At 38.7% G+C, this 25,411-nt stretch overlaps 1 protein-coding gene across 2 annotated transcripts in view; it reads right to left on the bottom strand.

Annotated features, from left to right (window-relative positions):
- LOC306887262 (myotubularin-related protein 13-like) overlaps nucleotides 1–25,411 on the bottom strand; it is a 145,351-nt gene that overhangs the window by 102,946 nt on the left and 16,994 nt on the right. For both annotated transcript variants that reach the window (XM_079444880.1, XM_079444881.1), the window contains exon 2: nucleotides 25,197–25,282. In XM_079444880.1, the coding sequence (XP_079301006.1) occupies nucleotides 25,197–25,282 (86 nt within the window). The remainder of the gene's footprint in view (nucleotides 1–25,196; nucleotides 25,283–25,411) is intronic.

Below are 25,411 nucleotides of genomic sequence, written 5' to 3'. Positions count from 1 at the left end.
AAAAGGCAGAGGACCGCTGCCCCAGTTAGAGGACAAAGAAAGAGCCATCGTTCTGATTGCTGTGGGTTGCGTAACAGCGCCAGGCTGGTTCATAAGGTACAGTACATAAGCTGTCACAGCAGAAATGTATTCCTTGAGATTCAAACTGACCTAATTTCTATGGGCTACTTAGTAAGGCCATACAATTAACCAAATGTTGAAGATTACGATTAGAGCTGCCTCTAGTTAAACTAGTTAAATCATGGTGGCCGCCACTGCTGCTCTTGATACTCCATTCGAGTAGGTGGCAGATTCTTCTTCCTTTCTGGTGTTTTAATGGAAATTGGCCAATCGACATTATGGACTGGTGCACAGGAAAGCCATAGAGCACTACAGCGATGACGTATTTTTTTTAGGCCAACCCGGAAGTTTGCATCACCCTGGCTCCTTGATAAAAACGCAATTTTTCCATTGGAGCAAATTTCTGCATTCTGATTTAACCACTTGTTTTTCAAGAGAAGTAATCACAAGTGGATATTACTGAAAAAAGTAATACCCCCTTGTGATTTTTTTACTTTTATGTTGTAGAATAAAATATCTTGAAAATATTTTGAACTTGTGTTAACCATACCCTTATTTCACGATGCAACTAAAAGTGCTAATTTGCTGAATTGTTCTCAGGTTTTGTCCATCAAACTCATTCTGCAGCACTCATTTTGCGGTCCTCTTAAGAATCAGAAATCAGATATTCATTAAAATTATTTACTTTTGTGTTATGCAGAAGAAAATCAAATAGGTTTGAAACAACATAAATTAGGACTGAATCATTAAAACCGTTAAATACACGGTTTAATTTTTATTGACCTATTTAGCTGCTTATTAATAATTAGTAAGGTAGCTGTTAAAGGGCATACTGCAGGTTAGAGACTCCAGTGAGTCGATGTATAGAAAAATACTGTAGGAACTAGATTTTCTTTAAAATACGCTATTAAGGCTTCTGGAGTCGTTTTTATGAGAGAATTTTACTTCTGCATTTGAAACGCGCCAAAACCGGAAGTGAAAAGGGAGAGCGATCCATTTAAACCACAGGATAACAATGGATCCAATGACAGTTCGGACGCGGAGGAAATTTTAAATGTGTATTTACACTCGTATGACGGACCACAGATAAAATGATGAGCCTGCTATGCAGCCAAGAGAGCAGGACAGGCCAGGATTAGACAGAACAACGGTCAGAGAAGACCAATTGAGTTGATGTGAGGAGAACAGGGCAGGTGTCTGGTGAGAGACCAGTGTTAGCTTACAGATATACACACGTTAGCTAATGTAATCAGGCAATAGCAATACTAGTATTGATACTACCAGTAATAGAAACTAATAAGCGTTGATCAGGCGTGTCACACTCGTTAATATCCGACACTAACGTTACGTGACAGTAGTTTATCATCACCGCAGGAGAGAGAGAGATATAAACATGTTTCTGATTCATAGATGCTTGTGTGGGAAATGTGAGGAAAGCATAGACCTCTCCAGGCCAGCAGACACGTTTTAGGGCAGAAATCATTTATTACTCTAAGCTAAATACTTGCATACATGTATAAATACATTGTTAAAGATTTTAATATTAAAACAGTCTGAATAATTTTTATTCTCAATTACAAGTTAACTCTATTTAGGTCATGACTACCTATAAGTAACACTAGTATAGGGACCAATTCTCTGTATTAAGCATAAGCTCTGTATAAGGCAGACGCCTGAGAGCAATTAAATCTAAGTCTACACGTTTTCTAAACAGCACTTATTGTAGGATTGTAGGACACAATCAATAATGACAGACAAGTTGTCCGCTGGGCCTATAAAGTGCATGTGTGGTGGGGTGGTGATGGCGCAGTGGATAAGACACATGCCTTTGGTGTGAGAGACCTGGGTTCGAATCCACTGTGAGACACCAATGGTGTCCCTGAGCAAGACACAACCCCTAGTTGCTCCAGAGGCGTGCAACCTCTGACATATATAGCAATTGTAAGTCGCTTTGGATAAAAGCGTCAGCTAAATGAATAAATGTAAATGTAAATGTGTTGTGTCAGCCATTAGAAGATAGTTTACAGAGGAAGGAGGACTTTATAAAGGTTTTGAATGGCCCCATTTTGTTGACAATCAATAAAAAAAATCACAATCAAGCAGATCTGCATTTATGGTTAATTCAATTTAGTTTTATTTATACAGCACTAAATCATAAATATTATTTCATAGCACTGTTAATACCCAACTCAAAACACAACATTTCAAATGTTTATATATATATATATATATATATATATATATATATATATATATATATATATATATATATATATATATATATATATATATATATATATATATATATATATATATATATATATATATACAGTATGTGTGTGTGTATATGTACCAAACATATACTACCAAAAGAAATACCATCTGACCCATTTAAAAACATTTAACAATCTTTCAGTCTGGGTATCACACTAATGTGTTGTTAAAGTGTGTTAAATGGTGAAGGCTGTGCTAGAGATACACCAACAGCCTCATCATGTTGATCCTCTGACTGGAGGGATCTGGAGAGAGGAGCAGGTGTAGTGGACATGACAGTGCTGTGTTCATGTGGAGCCTGTGGTGACCTGCAGTATTCCTCTCTCAGACGGCATGTGCTGGGAGAAGCAAGCATAAGTTTAGATCACATTCACTGCTGATCATGCTTTTCCACTTGGCCTCCATCACATCTGTTAAGTTACACACCACCGCGGTGTTTGAAGCAGATGCATTAGTGAAGTCCAGTCTCTTTAGCTGCACTAACGCACCGAGGCCCGGAAGATACCGTCTTATTTCTTGTTAGGAAACCTGTGGACTCGATGTCCTGACAGGCTGGAGTTTGTGCAACCTCCACAAACACAATAATTTACCATGACAATGATAAATTGAAATAAAAATAACTACAGAAAACACACTGACTCGCGCGCGCTCAAAGCAGAGTGCAGCACACGACTCCCTTATGTGACGTAATATGACACGATGCTGAAAAAAAAAAAAAACGTTTTTTGAGAACTGTCCAGGAAAGCCTCACTTTTTATCTAAATTTGAGCCCTCGCGTGTTGTAAAACATTTTCAAATCCTGCATTAACGGTTCATGTGGTATTTTCATAGGTACAAGGTTATATATTCATTTGAAAAAATGTTTTAACCTGCAATATGCACTTTAAGTTTAGGTATTGGTAGGATTAGGGATGCAGAATACGCTCATGCAGAAAAAGGCATTAATATGTGCTTTATAAGTACTATTAAACAGCCAATATGTTAATAACAGTCATGCGAATAAGCAACTAATTAATACAGAGTAATGCTGTCAACCGATTAATCGCGATTAATCGCATCCAAAATAAAAGTTTTTGTTTACATAATATATGTGTGCGCACTGTGTATACAATGTTTATAATGTATGTATAAAGATGCACACGTACAGCATATGTTTTGAAAATATTTACATGTATATATTTACATTCACTGAATTTATATTATATATAAATATATTTAATATATAAACGTAACATTTTTCTTAAATGTATACATGCATGTGTGTGTATCTATATATACACTGCCCTCCAAAACCTTCCAACAAGACAATGACCCCAAGCACACTTCCAAGCTGTGCAAATCCTATTTGGAGAGGAAACAGTCAGCTGGCATCATGTCTGTCATGGAATGGCCTCCCCAATCACCCGACCTCAACCCAATTGAGCTACTATGGGAGGAACTGGACCGTGATGTCCGTAAGTGTCCAACCAGTGTGAATCATCTTTGGGCAATCCTTCAGGAGGCTTGGAGTACTATACAGTATCAAGTCAATGTTTGAATAAACTGACAGCTCGGATAACCAGATTATGCAGAGCTGTAATAGCTGCTAATGGTGGATATTTTGATGAATCGAAAATGTAAGGTTTTCTTATGTATAAACTGTTTATGTCGTAATTTGTGTTGTCCCTTATCAGTGCAAAATACATTAAATACATACATTAATCCAACTATACATATATGTCCTATCAATTATAAGGAGTGAAATGCATATGCATAGATACCAGAGGAATTAACAATCCTACAATAAGTGCTGTTTTTAGAAAACGTGTAGACTTAGATTTAATTGCACTTAGGCGTCTGCCTTATACAGAGCTTATGCTTAATATAGAGAATTGGTCCCTATACTAAAGTGTTACTGAGATTTATTCTTCAGAACAGGCATCTGAAGCATAGGCTTTATGCAATGCTACCTTAGAATTTAGCCAAAGCACAGTATTTTTAAGACATAATTGAGCCTTAGCACTGGGAGTGAGCATATGATGCCTAAAAAAGCTGTCCAAGTTAAGCCGCTCTCTATATTTTGGAACACAACTTTTAACAATGTGTGAGGAAAAGAGAGAGGGTGTGTTTTCATAAGGTGTGAGAATATAGGTTATAAATGGAATACACACTTCTTGCCCCATCATAACCTTCACGTCTTGATGGACAACAGCTGAAAATCTCTCAGGAAGAAGAACAATAACACAGGGGAAAGAGATGTCAGCACTGGTCGTCCTCCGTCAACACTGTACAGTTTTATCAGAACGGACAGCAGCTAATGCAGAATCCAAATACAGGGCAGTCTATTTCTGTCACAGACCAAGGGTAGGAAATGCTCAGCTGGGCCAAGATGGAGACCCCATTCTTCTGAATGTGTTGAGCTGAAGGAAACCTGGAATAACCCGTGATGAAAACACTTCCTGAGAACATCTTCAGGGTCAAAGGAAATTAAAAAAAAAGTGTTTTTATGGACACTAACAGATCTAAACGATCCACAAAACTGAGGTAACCCATGCAGTGTTCACATTACCAATACGACATTGTTCTAAAATCAGCAACGGTCAGGATATTTCATATGGTCAGTTATGCAATACCGCACATATGGTTCACTTTAGGGACAGATATTTTTAGTTGGTCAACAGGGATGCTTATAATTTAGCAAAATGGGTGGAGGGTGAGTAATGTGGAGACTCTAAAAAATGGCAAACGAGCAACATATTGACAGCATCGTAATGTCATGACCTCTAATTTATTGAGTTGAAGACAATTCATGCATGTCAGAAATGCTGAGGAAAAAGCAAACGGCATGTCCTCAATCTGTAACGTGTCAATTACTTCAGCCGCACATTTCCCGCGAATGGCTCATGCAGCTGGATCTGTCGTGCTCTTCGTTAGCGTGCTCCTCTGGGGAGATTTCCTCACTTGAGATGAATTTTTCTGCTTTCTTTTTTAAAACAGTATAAATTGAAAACACACTGACATTTTAACGGATGAATTTTAGCCTATAATATTTCGATCCTAACGACACAAACATGCAGCTGTCCTCAGAGAGTTAAGTGATGTTTCACACTAAACATTTTGCTTTAAGTTTGTATTCCCAAACCAGAAACACTTCCTCGGAACTTCCCAACAGAGCTCGGAATACTGCAATGAATTTTACTCATGTGTGAAAAAAAAGATAGGGCAGGTGTTAGGATGATCTTTCTATGATTTTTTAAAAGTGTGTTTAAAACGTGCTAATTGGTTGCTATGGTGTTCTGAATGTTTTTTTTTAGTATGTTGTTATGGTGTTCTGAGTGCTTTTTTAGAATGTTTCTATGGTGTTCTGAGATTTCTAACATTGCTATGTGGTTGGTATGGTATTGTATTGTATGTGAGAATGTTGGGCAACACTGAATTTGTGTGACCAGCTTGAACAAGAGCAAAATCTCTGTGGAGAACTTCGCCCTCACGTGAGCAATGGTAAATGTGATCACACATTTAATGATGTTACACAGTCAAAATCCAAGCCAATCATTTCAAACAATCATTCAGCTAGATCAGTGATACTCAAATCTGGCTCGCGAGATCCACTTTCCTGCAACGTTTAGCTCTAACCCCAATCAAACACATCTAAGCATGCTAATCAGTGTCTTCAGGATCATTAGAAAATCACAGGTAGGTGAGTTTGATCAGGGTTGAAGCTAAACTCTGCAGGAAAGTGGATCTCGCGATCCAGATTTGAGTATCACTGAGCTAAATAATAAAATTACACCTCTTTTTAAGGAATTGAGTCTCCTGAAAATTGCAATGATTCCTCCATGGACTTGGCAGTCCATTCATTGTGAATAAACCTCTTTATGAATTACAATATCACATGCAAACAACCAAACATCAACAATAACATGAGGAATGTTGAACTTCACAAGCTAAACAACAAACAGCAGTTCCATTACAGTGTGCTTTGACTAACCGAGTGTAAACACCTTTGTCCCAGTACTGGACTCAGGCACAATACAGGTCTACGTCACACTGCAGACCCCTGCCTGTGAGCACTGCGTTAGTGAAGTGGGCACAGGTGTTTCCTGTGGTTTTCAGAGAGTCAGTCACCACCCACATTTTCCTCCTTCCAATCAGCTATCCATCTTCTGTTTATGTTTTTCAGCTGACTAAACAACAGCTCCATGCTGCAGGTTTGGACAGTCACGTGAGTCGGCCACTCTTCACTCTCAGTAGGAAGGAGAAAATGTCCCTACTTTTCAAGGGAGGGTTTCCTTTTTTATTCTCAACACAATGGTTGTTCATTACACAGGACTTATGGACTTACACTTACTATAGGTGTCGCACTGATGCTGATGACAAGGATTTTAGTTTAGGAGCAACTGGTTGCACAAGACATTGCACTGCACTGCCAGGCTGTGTTACGTGGCACTAGTAGTGCAGGTATAGGCAGATATCTGATTGCCATGTTAGTTTCATTTTGTTGTTTTGTTTAGTTCCGAGGTTGATTCTGTTCTGTTGTTTACTTTTGTTTCATCTGATCGTTATCTTTCTTTTTTTTTTTTCTCTTTTGTTCCGTTTCCTTGTTTGATTTTATTGTTTTGTTCTGTGTTTGGTTTTGTTTAGTTCTGTGGTGTTTTGTTTTGCTGTTTTGCTAAGTTATTTATTTATTTATTTATTTAGCATTGTCAGTTTTGTTTTTAAATTTTTGTTTTGTTGTTTGGCTTACTGTTTTGTTGTTTGGCTTACTGTTTTGTTGTTTGGCTTACTGTTTTGTTCAGTTCTGTTTAGTTTTTTTATTTTGTTGTTTTGTACAGAGTGTTTTTTCTCTCTTTTGCTGCTTTTGTTCAGTTTTCTTCTGTTGTGTTTTGTTTGTGTTGTAGTGCAGGCATAGGCAGACATCTGATTGCCATCTTAGTTTTATTTTGTTGTTTTGTTTAGTTCCGAGTTTGGTTTTGTTCTGTTTCGCTGTTTTTATTTGGTTTTCTTCTGTGATGTTTTGTTTGTGTTACAGTTCAGGTATAGAAAGACATCTGATTACTATCTTAGTGTATCTTTTGTGCCGGCGGTTTTTGTTTCTTTTTCTTTTGTTGCGTTTTCATTTGTTCAACTTAATTGTTTTTGTTTGTTTTATTTATCATCATGCCTTTTGCCAAATTTTATTTGCTTTCAAATTAATTTAGGGGTTAGAACACTGCTTCCCAGGTCTGGACATAGGAATGGAGGAGAGGATATGGCACACCCAGCAGTGAGTGGACCAACATAATTGGTGGCCACTTAACCACATGTCAGAGTCAATAATGTTCACGAAGGCACTTCAGTACTGAATGCGGAGAGACCAACTCTCAAGGGGAATAAATTTACAGAGTTAAGGAAGCAAACATTCTTCAACAGAAGTGTACATATCCAGTAAAACAGTACGTCATGGTTACCTGATTACTTGGGTTTTAATGGATGCTTTTTATCTGAAGCCACTCAAGGTTCCCAAATCACACTAAAAGACAGTCCCATTAGAGCAGCTTGGGGTTTAGCAATTGCTTATGAAAAATGTAGATCATGATAGTTATCCTGTTCACAAATTGTGGTACAAAGACCAATTGCCACACACCCCAAAGTACCTACTGGCGTCCTCAGTTATCCGAAGAATCCACTATCTTAAAGACATTTTACACAAAACACAAATGGACAGGGCAGTCGTCCAGAGTGTTTCCTTGCCTATGACCCAAGATGCTGAAATAAGCAACCTTACATAGACAAGTGGTTTGGATAATGGATGGACTGATGGACTAATGCGTTTCTGATGTACTTGCAATATATCTTTCTATAAAAACATGATAGAAATTGCACCAATGATTTGTTCCTCTGTTGACAAGCATCTATTCTGTCAGGCAAAAATGACTAAGTCTGATTACGTAATTGATGTAAACATTTATAGTAACCAAAACGTTTGACTATGTTGTTGAAACGTTCCTTGCATACATATAATTTAACAGGTTTAGTATAAGAATTTTTGACCCCCAACCTCTTGTTTTGACTTTATTTGGGGAGGCTTAATTAGCAGGGTAAGACCCTCCAACATCTTGTGATTTCCCACCAATCCACATGTGGTCCATAGCTGGGATCTGTAACCTTTATATCTAGCTCAGACCCTTAATTACCTGCCCTCAGCCAAAAACTTGAATAACCAGGAATTGTCTGGGTAGAAGTCAGTAATTTTTTCCTGTTCTGTGTGAATGATGTTAACCAAGTCGGCCCCCCAGTGAGAATGAGACATTACGGGCTCGCCAGACAATCCGGAGCATTCGAGCTGCAGAGCCAAAGTACTTTTTTGTTTGTATGCATCTTTATCTTGTTAAATGCTGGGATCTCATTGGCTGGTTTTGAATTTGTGGGACTGGTATGGGTCCTTTGTTAACAGGTTTTCCTTTGGTAGCCGAGATGAACAGAGACAGCAGGAAATAACAAAGCTCTCGGAGTATGGCTCAGCTCCCTGGTCCTTTGTTTCATTATGCTTTGCCTGCCCTCTGCCAGGAACTACAGATACTAATCAATTCAAGGGGCCACGTAGCTCACAGAGGTCCTGTGTGCACTGTACACTGTCATACATTTCCTTTTCGTATTTATTAGTCAAAACAAGTCTAAATGTTTCCATTAAATCAGCACCCAAATATTCTGGAAATCTCACAAATGTTCTTTAAAAAAAACTACTACTAATTTTCTTCCTGGTTCTCAGCTTCCTTCTAAACAAAGACCCAAAGGAAAGATCTGGATAGTGCCAGACCCACTTTAGGGCAAAGCTCACCACTGACTAGCTCTTGGTGATGCGTTTCCTATGACTTCTAAGCAGGCCACAAGATGATTAATCATGAAAAGATCATCCTGACAAACACATCTTTCTTTTTTCCAAAATCTGGACGCATGCTGGGATTCGGAATGTTTTGTTTTCTATTTTCCCCTCTTTGTTTTACAAACACTGACCAAAACAAAATACTGTGAGACGTGAGCTTCAGCCATTCGCACATTTAACCCTGGTGACACAACCGGAAACCAGCAAAGCAAACTGAGTAGGTGAAATCATTAATCACTTTAAATCCTTAAAGGATAGTTACCCAAAAATGAACATTAAAACATAATTTACTCACTCTGGAGTTGTTCTAATGCTGTATGCTATTCTTTCTTTTTAGGGTCACAAAAGAGGAGGACATTTTTTTTTTTTTTTTTTAAATTTCCTGCTCGCACTTGTGCATATAAGCTTTTATAAAAAATGCAAAATTATCACAGAATGGTCGCATGCAATATGTCTTATACTCCAAATGTGACCCTGGACCACAAAACCAGTCTTAAGTCACTGGGGTATATTTGTAGCAATAGCCAAAAACACACTGTATGGGTCAAAATTATAGATTTTTCTTTTATGCCAAAAATCATTAGGACATTAAGTAAAGATATTTCGTAAATTTCCTACTGTAAATATATCAAAACTTAATTTCTGATTAGTAATATGCATTGCTAAGAACTTCATTTGAACTTTAAAGGTGATTTTCTCAATATTTTGATGTTTGTGCACCCTCAGATTCCAGATTTTCAAATAGCTGCATCTCAGACAAATATCCGAACCTAACAAACCATACATCACAAAAGCTTATTTATTCAGCTTTCAGATAATGTATAAATCTCAATTTCAAAAAAGTTACCCTTATGACGGGTTTTGTGGTCCAGGGTCACAAATGTTCTGGAGGTAGGCTATGATAGAGTTTGTAACAACAAATAAATAAATAATAAAAATTACATTTAAATTATTATTTAACAAAAATCCTGTCCTTAGCTGTTGGTTCCTGTGCATGCCTGCATGTTAATGAGACTCTATTAGCACCACAGTTCAATCCAACTTACCCAGGAAAAACAAACAAGTTGTGAGAAAGATTAATATAAATGCAACATTAAATAAAAGGCCTAGAAATCCACAAAAAAAAGTGTACTCTCTTCTCTAAGTTGAATATTTCTGGACCGGAACTCCAGTCAGAATAACAGTTGACAGATGCACTGTAAAAAATGACTGATTTTAACAGTAAAATACTGTGAAAATGTTACAGTAAAAACCTGTTAAATGGTTAATGGTAAGTTCCTGGAAAATTTACAGGGAAAAAATTTAAACTGACGTTCCCAGAATTCCCTGCATTCCATTTAAAATTTTGTTTAAATTTCTTTGAAATAACTATGTGTCACGCTCCCTCTGGGAGCAGGGAAAGGCAGAGGCGAGCAACTTCTCTTGAACACAGGCTTTAATAAGGCAAACTTATAACTCACAGGAAACGTGGAGACAGCAACTGTAGACAAGGGTTTGACGGTCAGACTGGACACAGGGGCAGGGAAACACAGGGTTTAAGAACACTGGGAAATTAACGAGGAACAGGTGTGGACTAATCAAACACAGGGCTAGGGACTAATTAAACAATGATGGCAAACGAGGACAGGAACAGGAAGGCCAAATATGGGCACGAGAGGAGGGGAACCACAAGACAAGGACTGACATTACGCCCCCCTCCGGAAGGCGTGTCCTCACGCCTAACACCATCCAATGGGGAGGGGGGGTGGGCGCTCTGGAGGCCTCCAGGGCGGTGCCCGTTCCAGGGGCCATGGAGGGTCAGGAGACTCGGGAGGCCAGGGCGGATCTGGAGACTCGGGAGGCCAGGGCGGGTCAGGGGACTCGGGAGGCCAGGGCGGGTCAGGGGACTCGGGAGGCCAGGGCGGGTCAGGGGACTCGGGAGGCCAGGGCGGGTCAGGGGACTCGGGAGGCCAGGGCGGGTCAGGGGACTCGGGAGGCCATGGCGGATCTGGAGACTTGGGAAGCCACGGCCTATTTTTTTCGGGTTGTGTGGCCTTGGCCCTTGGCCCGGCCACACAGGCTGTGACCCTCTTACCCCCCCCTAAAATTTTCTTGGGGAAGCTCCCCCCTGGGAGCCACAGAGGAGCGGGCTCTGTCGGGCGCTCTTGCAGCGCGGACTCTGTTGGGCGCTCTTGCAGCGCGGACTCTGTCGGGCGCTCTTGCAGCGCGGACTCTGTCGGGCGCTCTTGCAGCGCGGACTCTGTCGGGCGCTCTTGCAGCGCGGACTCTGTCGGGCGCTCTTGCAGCGCGGACTCTGTCGGGCGCTCTTGCAGCGCGGGGCTGGACGGAACCAGCGGGAACTCAGGAGGGCTGGACGGAACCAGCGGGAACTCAGGAGGGCTGGACGGAACCAGCGGGAACTCAGGAGGGCTGGACGGAACCAGCGGGAACTCAGGAGGGCTGGACGGAACCAGCGGGAACTCAGGAGGGCTGGACGGAACCAGCGGGAACTCAGGAGGGCTGGACGGAACCAGCGGGAACTCAGGAGGGCTGGACGGAACCAGCGGGAACTCAGGAGGGCTGGACGGAACCAGCGGGAACTCAGGAGGGCTGGACGGAGCCAGCGGGAACCCAGGAGGGCACTTGCGAGGAGCAGGTACAGGAGGGCGCTCTTGAAGCGCGGGGTTGCGGGGGTGCTCTGGGCTGAGGACAGCAGCAGTGCTGGGAAGAGTTGGGTGGCCGGAACATTTGGCAGGGCATGTGGAGGGTCCTGGCGAGCGGTGAGCTGGTGAGGCCGGGTTGTTCTCGGGTTGGGTTGGACGAAGATCGGTTTGACATTCTTCGACTTCGAAATCAATGCCATGTACATTGAGGACATAATTTATCAGCCCGATAAGGGAAAAACTGGACGTGGGGATATCGCAGCTGATGACATCTTTGTCCAACCCAAACCGAAAACACACACCGAGCGAGGCGTCAATCCAGCTCACCTCGTTGGAAAGCTCAAGAAACTCCTCAACATACTCTACCAACTCCCGACCATCCTGCCGCAGACACCAAAGCCTGTCTTCAGCCATAGTTGAGTTGTATAGGTCCAGTCTTCTGTCACGCTCCCTCTGGGAGCAGGGAAAGGCAGAGGCGAGCAACTTCTCTTGAACACAGGCTTTAATAAGGCAAACTTATAACTCACAGGAAACGTGGAGACAGCAACTGTAGACAAGGGTTTGACGGTCAGACTGGACACAGGGGCAGGGAAACACAGGGTTTAAGAGCACTGGGAAATTAACGAGGAACAGGTGTGGACTAATCAAACACAGGGCTAGGGACTAATTAAACAATGATGGCAAACGAGGACAGGAACAGGAAGGCCAAATATGGGCACGAGAGGAGGGGAACCACAAGACAAGGACTGACACTATGTTTGTTCTTAGTTTTTTTATTAGGGTTGTATGTTACATCTAATGTTGTTAAATTAATATTTCAGTTTAATGAGTCTCACCATGATGGTGCTTAGTGCTTGTGTGCACTGTGCACCTTATATACATGTTTTTATTTAAAAGCTGTTTGTGATGGGCTTTGGTTCATCATGTGACTTTCTCATCACCACCTGCATTTGGTGGTTATCAGAGTATTTCAAAGTAACAAAACAGATTTCAGTACTTCAATAGGTTGGTATATTAACATTATATCAGTTAATGAAATTACGGTATTTAACAGTAAATTTAAGTTAAAACCATAAAACCTAACACGTTGTTACCGTATTTTTTAAGGTAGAATTCCGTCAACCACAGCTGCCTGTTTTTTTACCGTACATTTTACCGATTTTTTTTTTACAGTGTGTGAATGTGATAATGTTGCGACAAAAACAAGATATATTCACCTCAGAGAAGAGAGGACATTGGCTGTATTTCGTGTTGCATTTTATTCATCTTGATTTCTCAAAACATATGTGCTTTTCTTGGTCAAGCAGGAGTGAACTGCGGCGCCAATAGAGTGTCATGACTGCGCGAATATTCACAAAATCAACTGCCATGTCAGGATTTTCATTAAAATATATATTAAATGCATTACATTTCAGTTTGTTCTTCGCCAGACCCTACTGTATACCTGTGATACTTTTGCGACTTTTTAAAAAGTTTGATGCTGGTTCCTATTTATTGCAATTATATGGAAAAGTGAGAGCAGAATTTTTTTTTCAAATTCTCCCTTTGACACCCAAAAAAAAAAAAAGGAGAGTAAATAATGACTTAATTTTTGGGTGAACTAACCCCTTAAGCCTTAAAGCCTAATGTCACGTCGCATCTAGTGTTCCGTTAATATTATAGTGAAAGATGTGCAGTACACAATACACAATATTCATGCTCCAAATGTGCCTCGGTTCCGTCCTTCCCGGAAGTAAGAAGCACATTCCAGATTACAACAGGGATTTGAAGGAAAGGGAAGAGAAGTTCAAAAAGTCAGAGCAACAGATGAGATAGATGACACAAATGGTTACGATGGATGTGGGAGGTCACATTCCTTCATTATAGGATGTCGGGCTCCGATGAGGAATTTTTTTTATTTCATCAGTACATAGCTCTCTCAAAATAAAGCAAACACACAGACATTAAAATGTTCTGTTAGTGGCCATAGTTTTTATGGAAAAGGGTTTCATTCATCCCTCTTTTTCCCTCTCTATGCGAGTGTGTATTTAAATATATACACACACATAGATTGATAGATGGATAGACATACAGACAGACAGATTAAAACTGACAGCAAAAACTTTTGCAATGTTATAAAAAAAGGCTAATAAATGCTGTTAAAATTTATCAAAGACTCCTTAAAAAACAGTTTCCACAAAAATATCAAGGAACACGACTGTTTTCAGCACTGATAATAATAATAAGAAGAAATGTTACTTGAACATCAAATAAGCATATTAGATTCATTTTAAAATACATTTAAACGGGTCAGTTATTTTAAATTGTAATAATATTTCTAAATATTACAGTTTTTACTTTTTGGATCAAATAAAATGCAGCCTAGGAAAGCCTAAGAGACATCTTTCAAAAACAACAAAACAATTTGAAAGGTAGTGTGCATATATAGTAAAAAATTATATTCCTGATCAAGTCACCACTGCTAAATAAATCAGGCTATTGCCTGAAACGATCTTAAAGACTTTTGATGTTTATCAGCAGATTTCCTTTTTTAAATGCAAACATATTAAAAATTATCTTTTCTCCCACCCTCTCAACTATATAGAGGAGGAGAGAAAGTATGTTTTTCCTCAGGCTTACAAGATTACGGACATAATCCATTTGATGCAGTCAGTAGAAATAAAGCAGAGGATTCTGGGTTTATTTGCTGGAGACATAAAAAACGCATTGCAGCCAGCAGCAATAAGGCCAACTGGCTTCAGGAGGTGCCAAGGGGCTATGTCCGCCTCAGTCCCAGCATGCCGGGGAAGGCAATGCTCATGCAGTCAGCACTGCCAAGTGGCTCCTGCTTTCGTGGGAGGTTAGATGAATGGGCCTTGTTGTTAGTTTAACAGGAACATTTCAGTCCATCATTCTGGCCATAACGCAAAAGCCTCCAAGCGTGCCAGAGAATGAAGATATCTGCAAGAGCAAATATCTCCAGAGACAGAGGTTAATGGCAAGTAATCGTGGTGACAGTGACAAACAGGTAAAAGGGTAAAGCTATCAGAAGAAGAAACCCATGCACAGCCTTGAGATGTTCAAGCACTCTGACTAACGTCAATGTTTATCAGCCACTTGAAAAAGTGATCCTCAACCTCAGCCAGTTCAGGAGTCCAGCTTTAATACATCCTCTGAAAACATGCTAAAGGTTTTGGGTTTCCCTTTAGATTTTTTTTTTTCTTTTTCAAAGTACATATCTCAAAATGTTTCAGCCTTTTGACATTATTCACTATATACATTGATATATTTTTGGTTACTTTTTAGTGGAGAAAGATGCTTAGTGAATGAACTGTACAGGAGTAAAACATACACTATTTAAATAGTAGGGCTATTTTACATATTAATATGATTTTAAATGAACGGCTTGCTGTTGTTTGTGTATGCTGACTATATAATCTGACATTAATGGTGATCTTGTATCGATTCATTACCAGAGTTTAGTATTTCACCACCTACATGACTTCATTAACCACAGTTGTATATTGTTGCCCCATGTGGTTTGAATGACAGATGTCACAAGTTACTACAGTTTCAGGAAACTGTCATGACTTAATTTCTTCAAAGATGCAGCATACTATTATAGTACTAGCTCACCTAAAAAAGAAGACTTGCTGAAAATGTACTCACACTCAGGCCATCCAAGATATAGATGTGTTTGTATTTGAATCAGAACAGATCTGGAGAAATGTAGCATCATATCACTTGCTCACCAATGGATCCTCTGTAGTGAATGGGTGCCGTCAGAATGAGAAATAAAATATCACACTAATCCACAAGTAATCCACAGTCCAATAATTCATGTCTTGTGAAGTAAACACTGCATGTTTGTAAGAAACAAATTCATATCATTAAGGCATTTTAACTTTAAATCATCCCTTCTGGCCAAAACATGATATGTTAATGCATAATAACCGTAAATACGTGTGCGCACCGTACTGACTGGCGTTAATGCACAGGTTCATTCACTTCCAGACGTTCGAAAGGTATGGTGGAAAAAAAGGCTTTTAATTGTAAGGATGCTTTGGTCATAATCATAGAGAGTGTCATTGCAAATATGTGCGATTTCTAACATTTATGACATGTTTTATGATATGTGTTCGAGGTGACAGGGATTCTGCTGGTCTTTAAAAGTCTCATTTCGCCTAAAATGAGCCTTTAAAGATGTCTTAAAATAGAGCAGAAAGACTTAAATTAATAAAGGAATTCCATTGATGGTTGCATGTATTGCAAAAAATTGTTAGTTCATTGATAGTTCATGTTAATTAATACATAGCAATTATTAGTAATTGTAAAGTGTTACCTCTTAAATTTACCTTCATGTGACTTCATATGACTTTTTAGGGACATGAAATTCAGAGAATAGGCCCACTTCATGTGGCTAGACAGATAGTTCTTTAAGTCTTTAACATGTAGTGAGCACTGTAGAAAGTTTTTGAGTGTCCGTCTCTTCTCATCTTTCTGTCTGTGTCCTCTCAACTATCTGTTTTTTTTTTTACTGTAACTTTCAAACTGAAAAAAATCTAACTTTCAGGCTATGCTTTCTCAAGCCAAGCCAACCTAAACTTTGACTTGACAAACTTTTTTAATTTAGTTGATGTTAATGCTGATTATAAGTTAAATCTCTTTACAGACAAAGCAAATAACACTCTTTTTCTAACACCATCCTATAATATATTTAAAAATACTTTTAAAATCTTTTCCTAGTATGGCTCTTTTGTCTTTCTTCAAAATGATTTCATATTGCTTTATTATTGTTTGTTCTTTTATGTAAATTAGGTGTGGTGAACTGGAGTGCATACAGACAGGAGTTCCGGGTGCCGTATTCACTGACCCCGTGCCTACTGTGCAGTGAGATATTTAAAGACTGCCCACCTGTGTATGTTGGGAATGGCAGGAGGGGAATCCTGCAGGGGTTTTACTCATTCAAAGAATTTGAGGGCTACTGCTCGGTTGATTGTATAATCAGCGATGGAGGTGAATTTCAGAATGAGTAGATGCAATTTTTTTTTTCTTTCTCATGTGTCATGTTTATAGTCTATATCTATATTTGTATATACAATTATATTTTCTGTTTTGTTCTTTGAAATAATAATACAAAAAAAAGATCACTGTTATCAGTTTGTTTTTTTTTAGAGGCGCCATGCATCAAATGGGATGCAGACACTGAAAATATACTGTATGTAGTCAACTGAACTTAAAACTACAAAGTACAAAGCAAAAGAAAAATGTCTAAAATTATAAAAAAAAAATAAACCATGACAGAAGAAAGATTAAAAATAAGAAAGGCAGAGGCTATTTGCACTAAGTGCTATTTATACTATGTATTGCAAATAGTGGTAATTATCTGCACCTCAGAATTGTAGTACATTGTAACACAGTATGCATTAATAACTTATTGCGTGTAAATTATAATTTTAATTCAAATTATTAAATGGATGCCACCTTATTGGGACAATAAAGCCCTCACTCACAACTTTTTGATTATTTCATTCATTTTTATTGAAAATAAATGTTTTTCTGATGTGATTTGAAATTGAAAAGGGTGAAAAAAAACTTTTCCAAAAGGCAGATTCGAAGCAGTGTCTATCGCGTAAAAATGTGAACAACACTTCTGCGCCACTAGAGCTGACAGCTATTTTCTATCTTTTGTAATGTTGACTATCACAATAAGAAATATATAATGTGCAATTAAAGTGTAATATTACAATATACAGAGGTAAAGTGCAACAGAATGTTAATAAATTGTAAATAAAATACTACACAGATATTACAGAATAAACACTGTAATTCCGTATAATTTTACCTCAGATGAAACATGGTTAAAATCATGGATATGTGCTGTGTTACATTTTACGTTTTTTCTCCCACCTCAGCATTAATACTTTTACACTTTATTAGAGTATTCTGTTAAGTATGCGCATGCGTTTTAATGACGTGTTACATCACGCACAACGCAAAAACACCTAACGTCATCACACAATGCAAATTACACATACACATGTGCTATAGACATACCATACGTCACTTTGCGCATGCGCGGTAAACACATGTGACGTCACCGCGAGGGGTGTCTCATAGAGACACGCATTCATTTTTTTCTCAACTGTTTACTTTCATTTTCGACATAACCAACTGAGTCTATATGAAAACATTGTGTGTTTTGACAGTATTAGCGCAAAAGATAACTTAGTTGAGTAATCAGGCGCTGTTTAACAGGCCTTTTATTTTGAACTAATTCATTGGACGGTTTAAAAACGGTTTCGCTGAATCAGCCTTCTCTCAATTGTTATGTTTGGCTAATGAAATTTAAAACAGAGACACTGCTAAATATATCTTACTTGGTGCTTTCATATTTGCAAGTCGTGACATGAGGAACAGGCAGTAAACCGTCCTCAGACACAGTCTTTAGAAAACTTAATGGCTAAATAAAATGCATATTAAAAGCAGTGTGATGTTCACAAAACTAATACTGGATAAATCTTAAATATTTAACAATCCCCTAACTCTACTTCAGTACTCAACATTAAATCTCATCATAGATATCTGGAACCAAGGGTCTGGAAATATTTCTACTGTTTATTTTAAGCCCTCATTGCTTCAAGAACAAAGCAAAAAAGAAAATGAATGAACAAAAGGCTCCATATGACTACCGCAATACATCATCCACAATTTATTCCGGCTGAATGACTATCAAAGGTCATCTCCGACATGGAAGCTTTCTGGGATGCACCTGACCACACTCCATCAGGACTGGCACATATACAATCATAAATTGAGCTTGTTTGGCAGCTGAGAGGTCTCATCTAAAGCATCTAAAGCACATGAAGATCAGGACACCCAATCTGATTTGACATTTTAAAAACACACAATAAACTCATGACGCCTTCAGAAATCAATCAAATTGACCTATTACAGACAAAATGCATCGTTTCTTGATCCCATAGGAAAACGCAGCTGCGGCAGTGGACTGTGCACATGCTCTGGACTTATAAGAGCTTATGCTTTGAAAGTTTGGATCATGAGGACCCAGGTCTAAGTACGAGCTGCACAGTTTACATTCTTATCTCCTAAAACAGGGTAAAAAGCCTACAAATAAAAGAGCAAAACAAAAGCAACATCATTATGTTCTATATCAATGCATTTCTGATCACATTTTATTTTGAAGATGTTAAAGGAGTCATTTTACGCGAGCATGCACAGCAATCGAGTGACCCTGACATTCAGCATTGAACTTGAGGCACAGAGGAATGTACGGGACTCTTCAGCCCTTATAATGTGACTAATATAGCTGCAGATTCTGAGTAATTGCATGCTTGTGTGCGAGACGAACATCTGTGAGTCAACATACTAAAGTTATGATTTTGGCTGGTTTAATAATGCAACATTTTGATAAGAATGACAGTAAATAATCTAGAGACTCCAAAAGCATTCAGCTACAAAATCTGCAGCCCACCGAGATCAAAGAGGAAAACCATGAAACAATGCCAATCATTCCTTCGCTATCTGTGAAGCATGTCAACTTTCCTCTGGTTGAGGCTCTGAGAGTAAATTCATGTTGCAACAAAGGTTTGTGACATTTAACCATCACGTATTACCATGATCACAGTCAAAACACAATATAATTGTGTAACACATTTTTTTTCCATAATTCACAGAGCATGAAGCAAGGAGAATTAAAACAGACACTTTTCCTAAACGGAATCCGTGTTTGTTATGAATATGATGGTAAGAAATATTACATGAGCAAGAGAGCTTGTGTACTGAATATCATCCCGGCTGTGATTCAGGTGCAGGTTATCACATTCCTGCTACAGTACAAGCAAAGCAGGGTGTGTACTTGCAAAACTCTTTCATGTTTAACATGACCATGTTTTCCCCGCTCAAAGCATTCTGTAATCACTCTCGGTTTCCATTTCCTCTCCACTAGTGAGAGAAACCCCACTCTGAGTGAGAAAACACTTGACACTCTGAGATTCCAAACCATGTTCCTCACCAACCAATCAGATCAAATCAGAATAAAGGACTATAATTGTTGTATATGGTAATAAAATATCAAGGAAGAAGTATCTGCAAACAAATTATACCAGGGATCCACAATAAGTGGCCAATGCAAGAGTGGTAGGCAGTTAAAGAAAACTTCAGAAAATAAAGTCAATTTAAGTGGCTCTATGAAGACACCAAATTTTGACAAAATTGTGTCAATTGGGTCGGGGCCGACAGCCTTGTGGGCAGCGTGCTCACCAGAATTCAATCCTGGCTCGAGGACCTTTCCTTTTAACTTTTAGTGTACATATATTACTGATTAATCCATCATGTTTTCAACCCAGTTACACTCTTTGTGGGTCCTAATTAATTTCTTAATCTATTTGAGGCAATCAGAGAACATCTGTGTCTTAACTGTGTAAGACCTATAACTATCCCAGCCAGTCATTGTCATTTATGGATTGCCTGACTCTTATTTGTTGATAGCATTGCTCTAGTTGTGGACCATCTTTAGACAAGCTGTTTAATGTCCCCTCAAGCTGTTATCCCTGTACTGTCTTTCCAGTCTGATCTAAGCAGTAAGCAACGAGTGAATTTGCATGGAGCGAGCTGAACCTTCATGCGAGGCAGGGTTAAAAACAGCACGCAAGGAGAATAGCTGGCGAACTTCCTCCAAGATTGAAAACACCTTTGGAACGAGAGCTGTAAACACGATGGGGCATTTTTCTATCCTTTTATACTTGGAACATTCCTCATCTGTGGCTATTTAGTTTGCTGGGGGTTGTTGTGGTAAAGAAAGAATTTCTGCTGTTTGGAAACTAAAAACAGAAAATCTGTAGAAATCTGCAAATAATAACAATTTGCATACCAAGACGAAAATCCAAATTACCCAGCTGGTATATTAAAAACAATAATCAATAAAACTACAAAAGATGGGACTGAAGCCATTTGATTTTCGTGTGTTGGGGACGTTGGGGACACTTAACCCTAGCAATGTGCTTTTATGAGTTTGTTATTTTCATTATTTAACAATCAGTCCAAAATAAACGGCTGAGTATAAAACCCACACAAATAGACCAAACGGAGCCTCCGGAATTTGACGGAAATGCGAAAATTTGCAACGCTGTAAAGGATTACAGTCAACATATTTGTGTGCTCTGCTATTAATAGTCACAGATGCTTGGTGGCAACTGCGCGCAAGCATCAAAAGACCAGATAAAAGTGTATGTGAGTTCCGTAAAAGAATCTTAGACCACATGAACCAGCCAAAAATTACGCATAGGTCAGGTCAGAGCATAAGAAACACATTGGGCAGGGAGATCAGTAGAAACATGTGCACATACTGATATGTTTGAGTAAACTGACGGAGCAGAAACTATGCTAAGGGGGTCCTCCACATGTTACTGAATGCTTCGGAGATGATGCTGTGTAGATGAACTCAAGACATGTTTCCTGAATCCCAGCAAAACACTCTTCTGGTTCGATTCTGCAGCCCGCTGGGAGTACTGGCACACCCAATGACATACATACAGCGCTGGTCTATATTTATATACGATACATCGCCCACCCTATGCATTGTGCTGTCCCCGCAGTGTTCAAAGAGATGTGAATGTGTTTGATGAATGTTGTTCTAGAGCGCTTACTCAAAAACAGCACACGAGATGAGAAAAGGGAAAAACATCATAGCAATTAATCTTACATAAAACCATGAATAACTTTCAATGGGAATAATTCACCACAATGTAAACTATAAAAATAACTGCTAAAGATGTTCAAAATATGTTTTGACACAAATAACAATACTGCTTAAGTAATGGAAATTGGTACTCAAACCCTATTCACATCTAGTTCATTCAGAGATGCCCACAAAAATAAACAGTTTGAGTTCAAGCAGATTCTGGAATGCTTTTGGTGAGAATACAATCTAATAGTGCTAGGTATTGACACAGATTTTATGATTCAATTCAATTCCAGTTCACAAGCTCTTGATTCCATTTGATTTAATATCGATTCATTTGGATATATCAGGTACCGTAAACTAACCTGTCAGCTGATACATTACTATAATACTATAAGGTATTCTGCTTCTCTCGATTTAAGCATAATCGTCTATGATATTTGCCCTGGTTATATATCCTAAGAATGCTAAATTTGATTTATTTATATTTATATTTATATTTATATTTTATTTGTATTTTTTTGCATTGGTAACAAGCCTCCACAAGCTTTCATGGTTGTGGTGTCCAAATGTCAATAGTTTAAATTCTGCCTGTCGGAGCTTTTCTCTTAAATCGATAAATTTTCTTGCCAAGTGGTTTTACTTGATCTTCCCAACCTGGCAACCATGCACACGTAATCTCTACGTAATGAGCTGAAAACACCGGCAAAATGTAAACTTAGTACTGTATAATTTGAAACACACATCAGCTGAAATCAGCATAGACTGAAAGATCTTGGAATTTTGGTTCATCAAAATGTTTAATTAACATTGGCAACCAAGCCCTACAATCTATCCAATAGTTGACCAAAGAACAAAACGATATCCCTGATAATGTCTAGCAATGAGATAAGCTGATAAACCAGGAACATAAATGTAACTAATGAGGGACAATGTGACTTTGAAAAGTTTTAAAAGAATTTAAATTTGAAATGTTCTTTGACCATGATCACTGGTGCCAGACTTGGTGGTTCAAACATCTACAACAATCTCTGCAAAAAAATGGTGCATCAAATAAACAGAAAAATCCAGTGAATGACAAGCCGCCCCAGTTGACACAAAGAACACTGATCCTCAAAATAAACACTTTACAACTGCTGAAGGACATTCCCTAAACTTGCAGGAACTGTATAAAGCCATTGAGTCTGTATTGAATAAAACCCCTATAGAATGTTTACAGTGCTTCTCAATACAAGCCTTCAGATATACAAGCAGTTCTTGAGGAAAAGGACCTTCATTGTATTACACCAAATAATGTGACTGCTCAAACCACGGACATGGAGTAAAATCCAATTCCACCGTCTCTGACAGACAAAACAACCATCATTCCTGGAGTGGGAAAAAGATCATGTCCTCTTAGAATCACAAACATAAATCAGTAAGAATTCATAATGATAAAAACAACATCTGAGCCCGGGACTGACCCAGATTGTGTAACCTGTTGGCTGACCAGAGACTCAACCACCTGCTGGAAGACAGTGAACCTGCGTTTCATTAGCCGATTTCTAGATGACTGTCTAGATTACAGTCTCTGCAGATTCAGAGGGAGTGGGAGACGGTGCTCGCGGCCATATCTCAGCAGGTGAGTGTAAACAGTCAACATGAGTAAATGACTGACTCAAAATCAGTCCTCGCCGTGATACGTACCTTTTCTACAAGCAAATGCGAAGCCACGTATCATAAATACAGTCGTAGTTATCCAAGGATATTGTGTAACCAAGCATATTTCTTTGGTTCGCTTACACTGAAAAGACTGATAAAACGAGAAAGCAGAGCAGCCTGTGTTTGGCTCAATGACAAATAAGAGTGTCTATGACGTGCCAAAACACATGTGCCAAGTTCTCAGAAATGTCCTCTTTGCATTCATGTTGGTTCATAAAGAGTTTTTAATAGAGCCCTGCACGGGCCTCAAAGTTAGGCCCTAGCCCGGCCCTGACCCGAGACGCTCAGGCCCTAGCCCGGCCCACGTCCGACAGTTGATCAGAATTACCGGCCCGAGTCCGACCCGAGCCCGTCTTTTTTCCCCCCTTCTCCTAAAAGAGTTTATACTCTTATGTTTCGGCTATTAAAATAGTTCAGTTTTGTGTGTAATGGCAAAATTATTATATTTCGTTTAGTTTTTTTATTAAGTTAATTTAGAAAAACGTTTGGAGTATTTTTGTTTGTTAAATAGCCTATAAGTTTTTTTTTTTTTTTTTTTAAGTAACGACCAAGCGTCCAGCGGCATGAGCAGATCATAGCCTATGTTTGATCAATTTAGCCTTCTCATATCATCACGACTTGCCTAAAATAAAATCTATAGATATACTCAAACAGTTCAAGTATATAACAATGTTTAAACGTTAAACCTGCGCTATAATAATAATGTGCGCTATATGTAAGTTTGTGCGGAGAGTAGAAGCTAAAGCGCGCTCTGCAGGACATGGAGACACCAGAGCAAACACTTGAGATTTTTTTCAGTGGAAACAAATTAAAATAGCCCACGCCGTCTTTTTTTTTTTTTTTTTTGATAAAGGTAAGAGTAATACATCATTCGGACCTGTAAAGGGTATACTTGTATTTGTATGCACTCAAAATACCAACAAAAAGGTAGTTCTTTTATAAAACAAACATGATGCGCTTTCATCAACTATCTGATATTTTAAAAGACTTTCTGAACTAGACACACAGTCTTGAGATTCTCCAGGGGTTCTCTGTATTATATCACATTATTCCTACATGTTTTTACACGTTGGTTGCACCATATAACTTTTTTGTTTAAAATAATAATGAAAGATTTTGTCACACTACTTAGGTTTTTCTCTTCAAGAATCTAATTGCTCTTCTTCATTATGAGGACAGCTACATCACCTTTTTTGAGATTCAGAAATTTAAAGCAAGCTCATCAGAAAATGTGTATTTTATATTAGAGTTGAATCTTTAGTCCTATGATTTCATGCAAAGGTCAAGATTTACGCAAAATGCTTTGATTAAAAAGTAAACAAACAGTCAACCAGGCTATAGCCCAACAGCTTAAGCAGGACATTTGTAGCTTCTTAACTCAAGAACCAGGACAACTTTAAAGCCACTGCCACAAAGGAGATATACAACATGTTCTTCTTCAGCTCAGATAAGCAAATATTTGGTCCAGCGTTAAGTTGATTTATGTCTGTTAATTTGGCCAGAGAGTGTAGAGCGATAGATCGGACAGAAGCACAGAAAAGCATTTCTGCATGCCATTTAAGAAATGGACAGGACATGGGATTGGAATTCTCCAATTAGAGCAAATGGAGGCGACTGGGATAAACCTTTAAGTTAACAATGATTATGCATTTGTTGACAAAAGGAAAGGCTGATATCAGAACCACATGAGTTTCCGAGGATGTGGGTAGATGCATTCACAGATTTCAGGAACTTTGAGGAAAACAAAAACATATTCTCCAGCAATGTCACATTTATTCTATTTAGAATGATTGTATAAATCAAGTGGGCACAGCTGACTAATGGCAAAAACTGAAAATCCATCACAGACAACAACTGGGAAAAACAAAGACGTAGAATATATACAGATTGTTTCATTCAGCTACTTCCAGAAGGCAGCTGTTTATGAATAAATGACTTGGGTCTACTTCTGGGTTTCTGTTTTCAAAAAAACTGAACAAAAACGACTCCTTACCATCTCCACACCCTGGGGAAATGCCGTGCCATCCCAATCCTTTTTGGGGAAGCGCTGAATGATCTTGCCACATCCTTCACCAGATCCTAAAATGTATAGAGAAAAAAAAAGACTGAGCATTAACTGCAATTACAGCACTGTTTTTTTTTTTTTTTTATTACATTTTTAAAACACCATGGGGCATTTCAGGACAATCCTGAACATAAAAAAAAAAA

This window comes from Barbus barbus (genome assembly GCF_936440315.1).
Source record: "Barbus barbus genome assembly, chromosome: 2".
In the NCBI taxonomy this organism is placed as follows: domain Eukaryota; kingdom Metazoa; phylum Chordata; class Actinopteri; order Cypriniformes; family Cyprinidae; genus Barbus; species Barbus barbus.
Note: the sequence above shows the minus strand (reverse complement) of the source record. Positions and strands in the feature narration are given on the sequence as shown.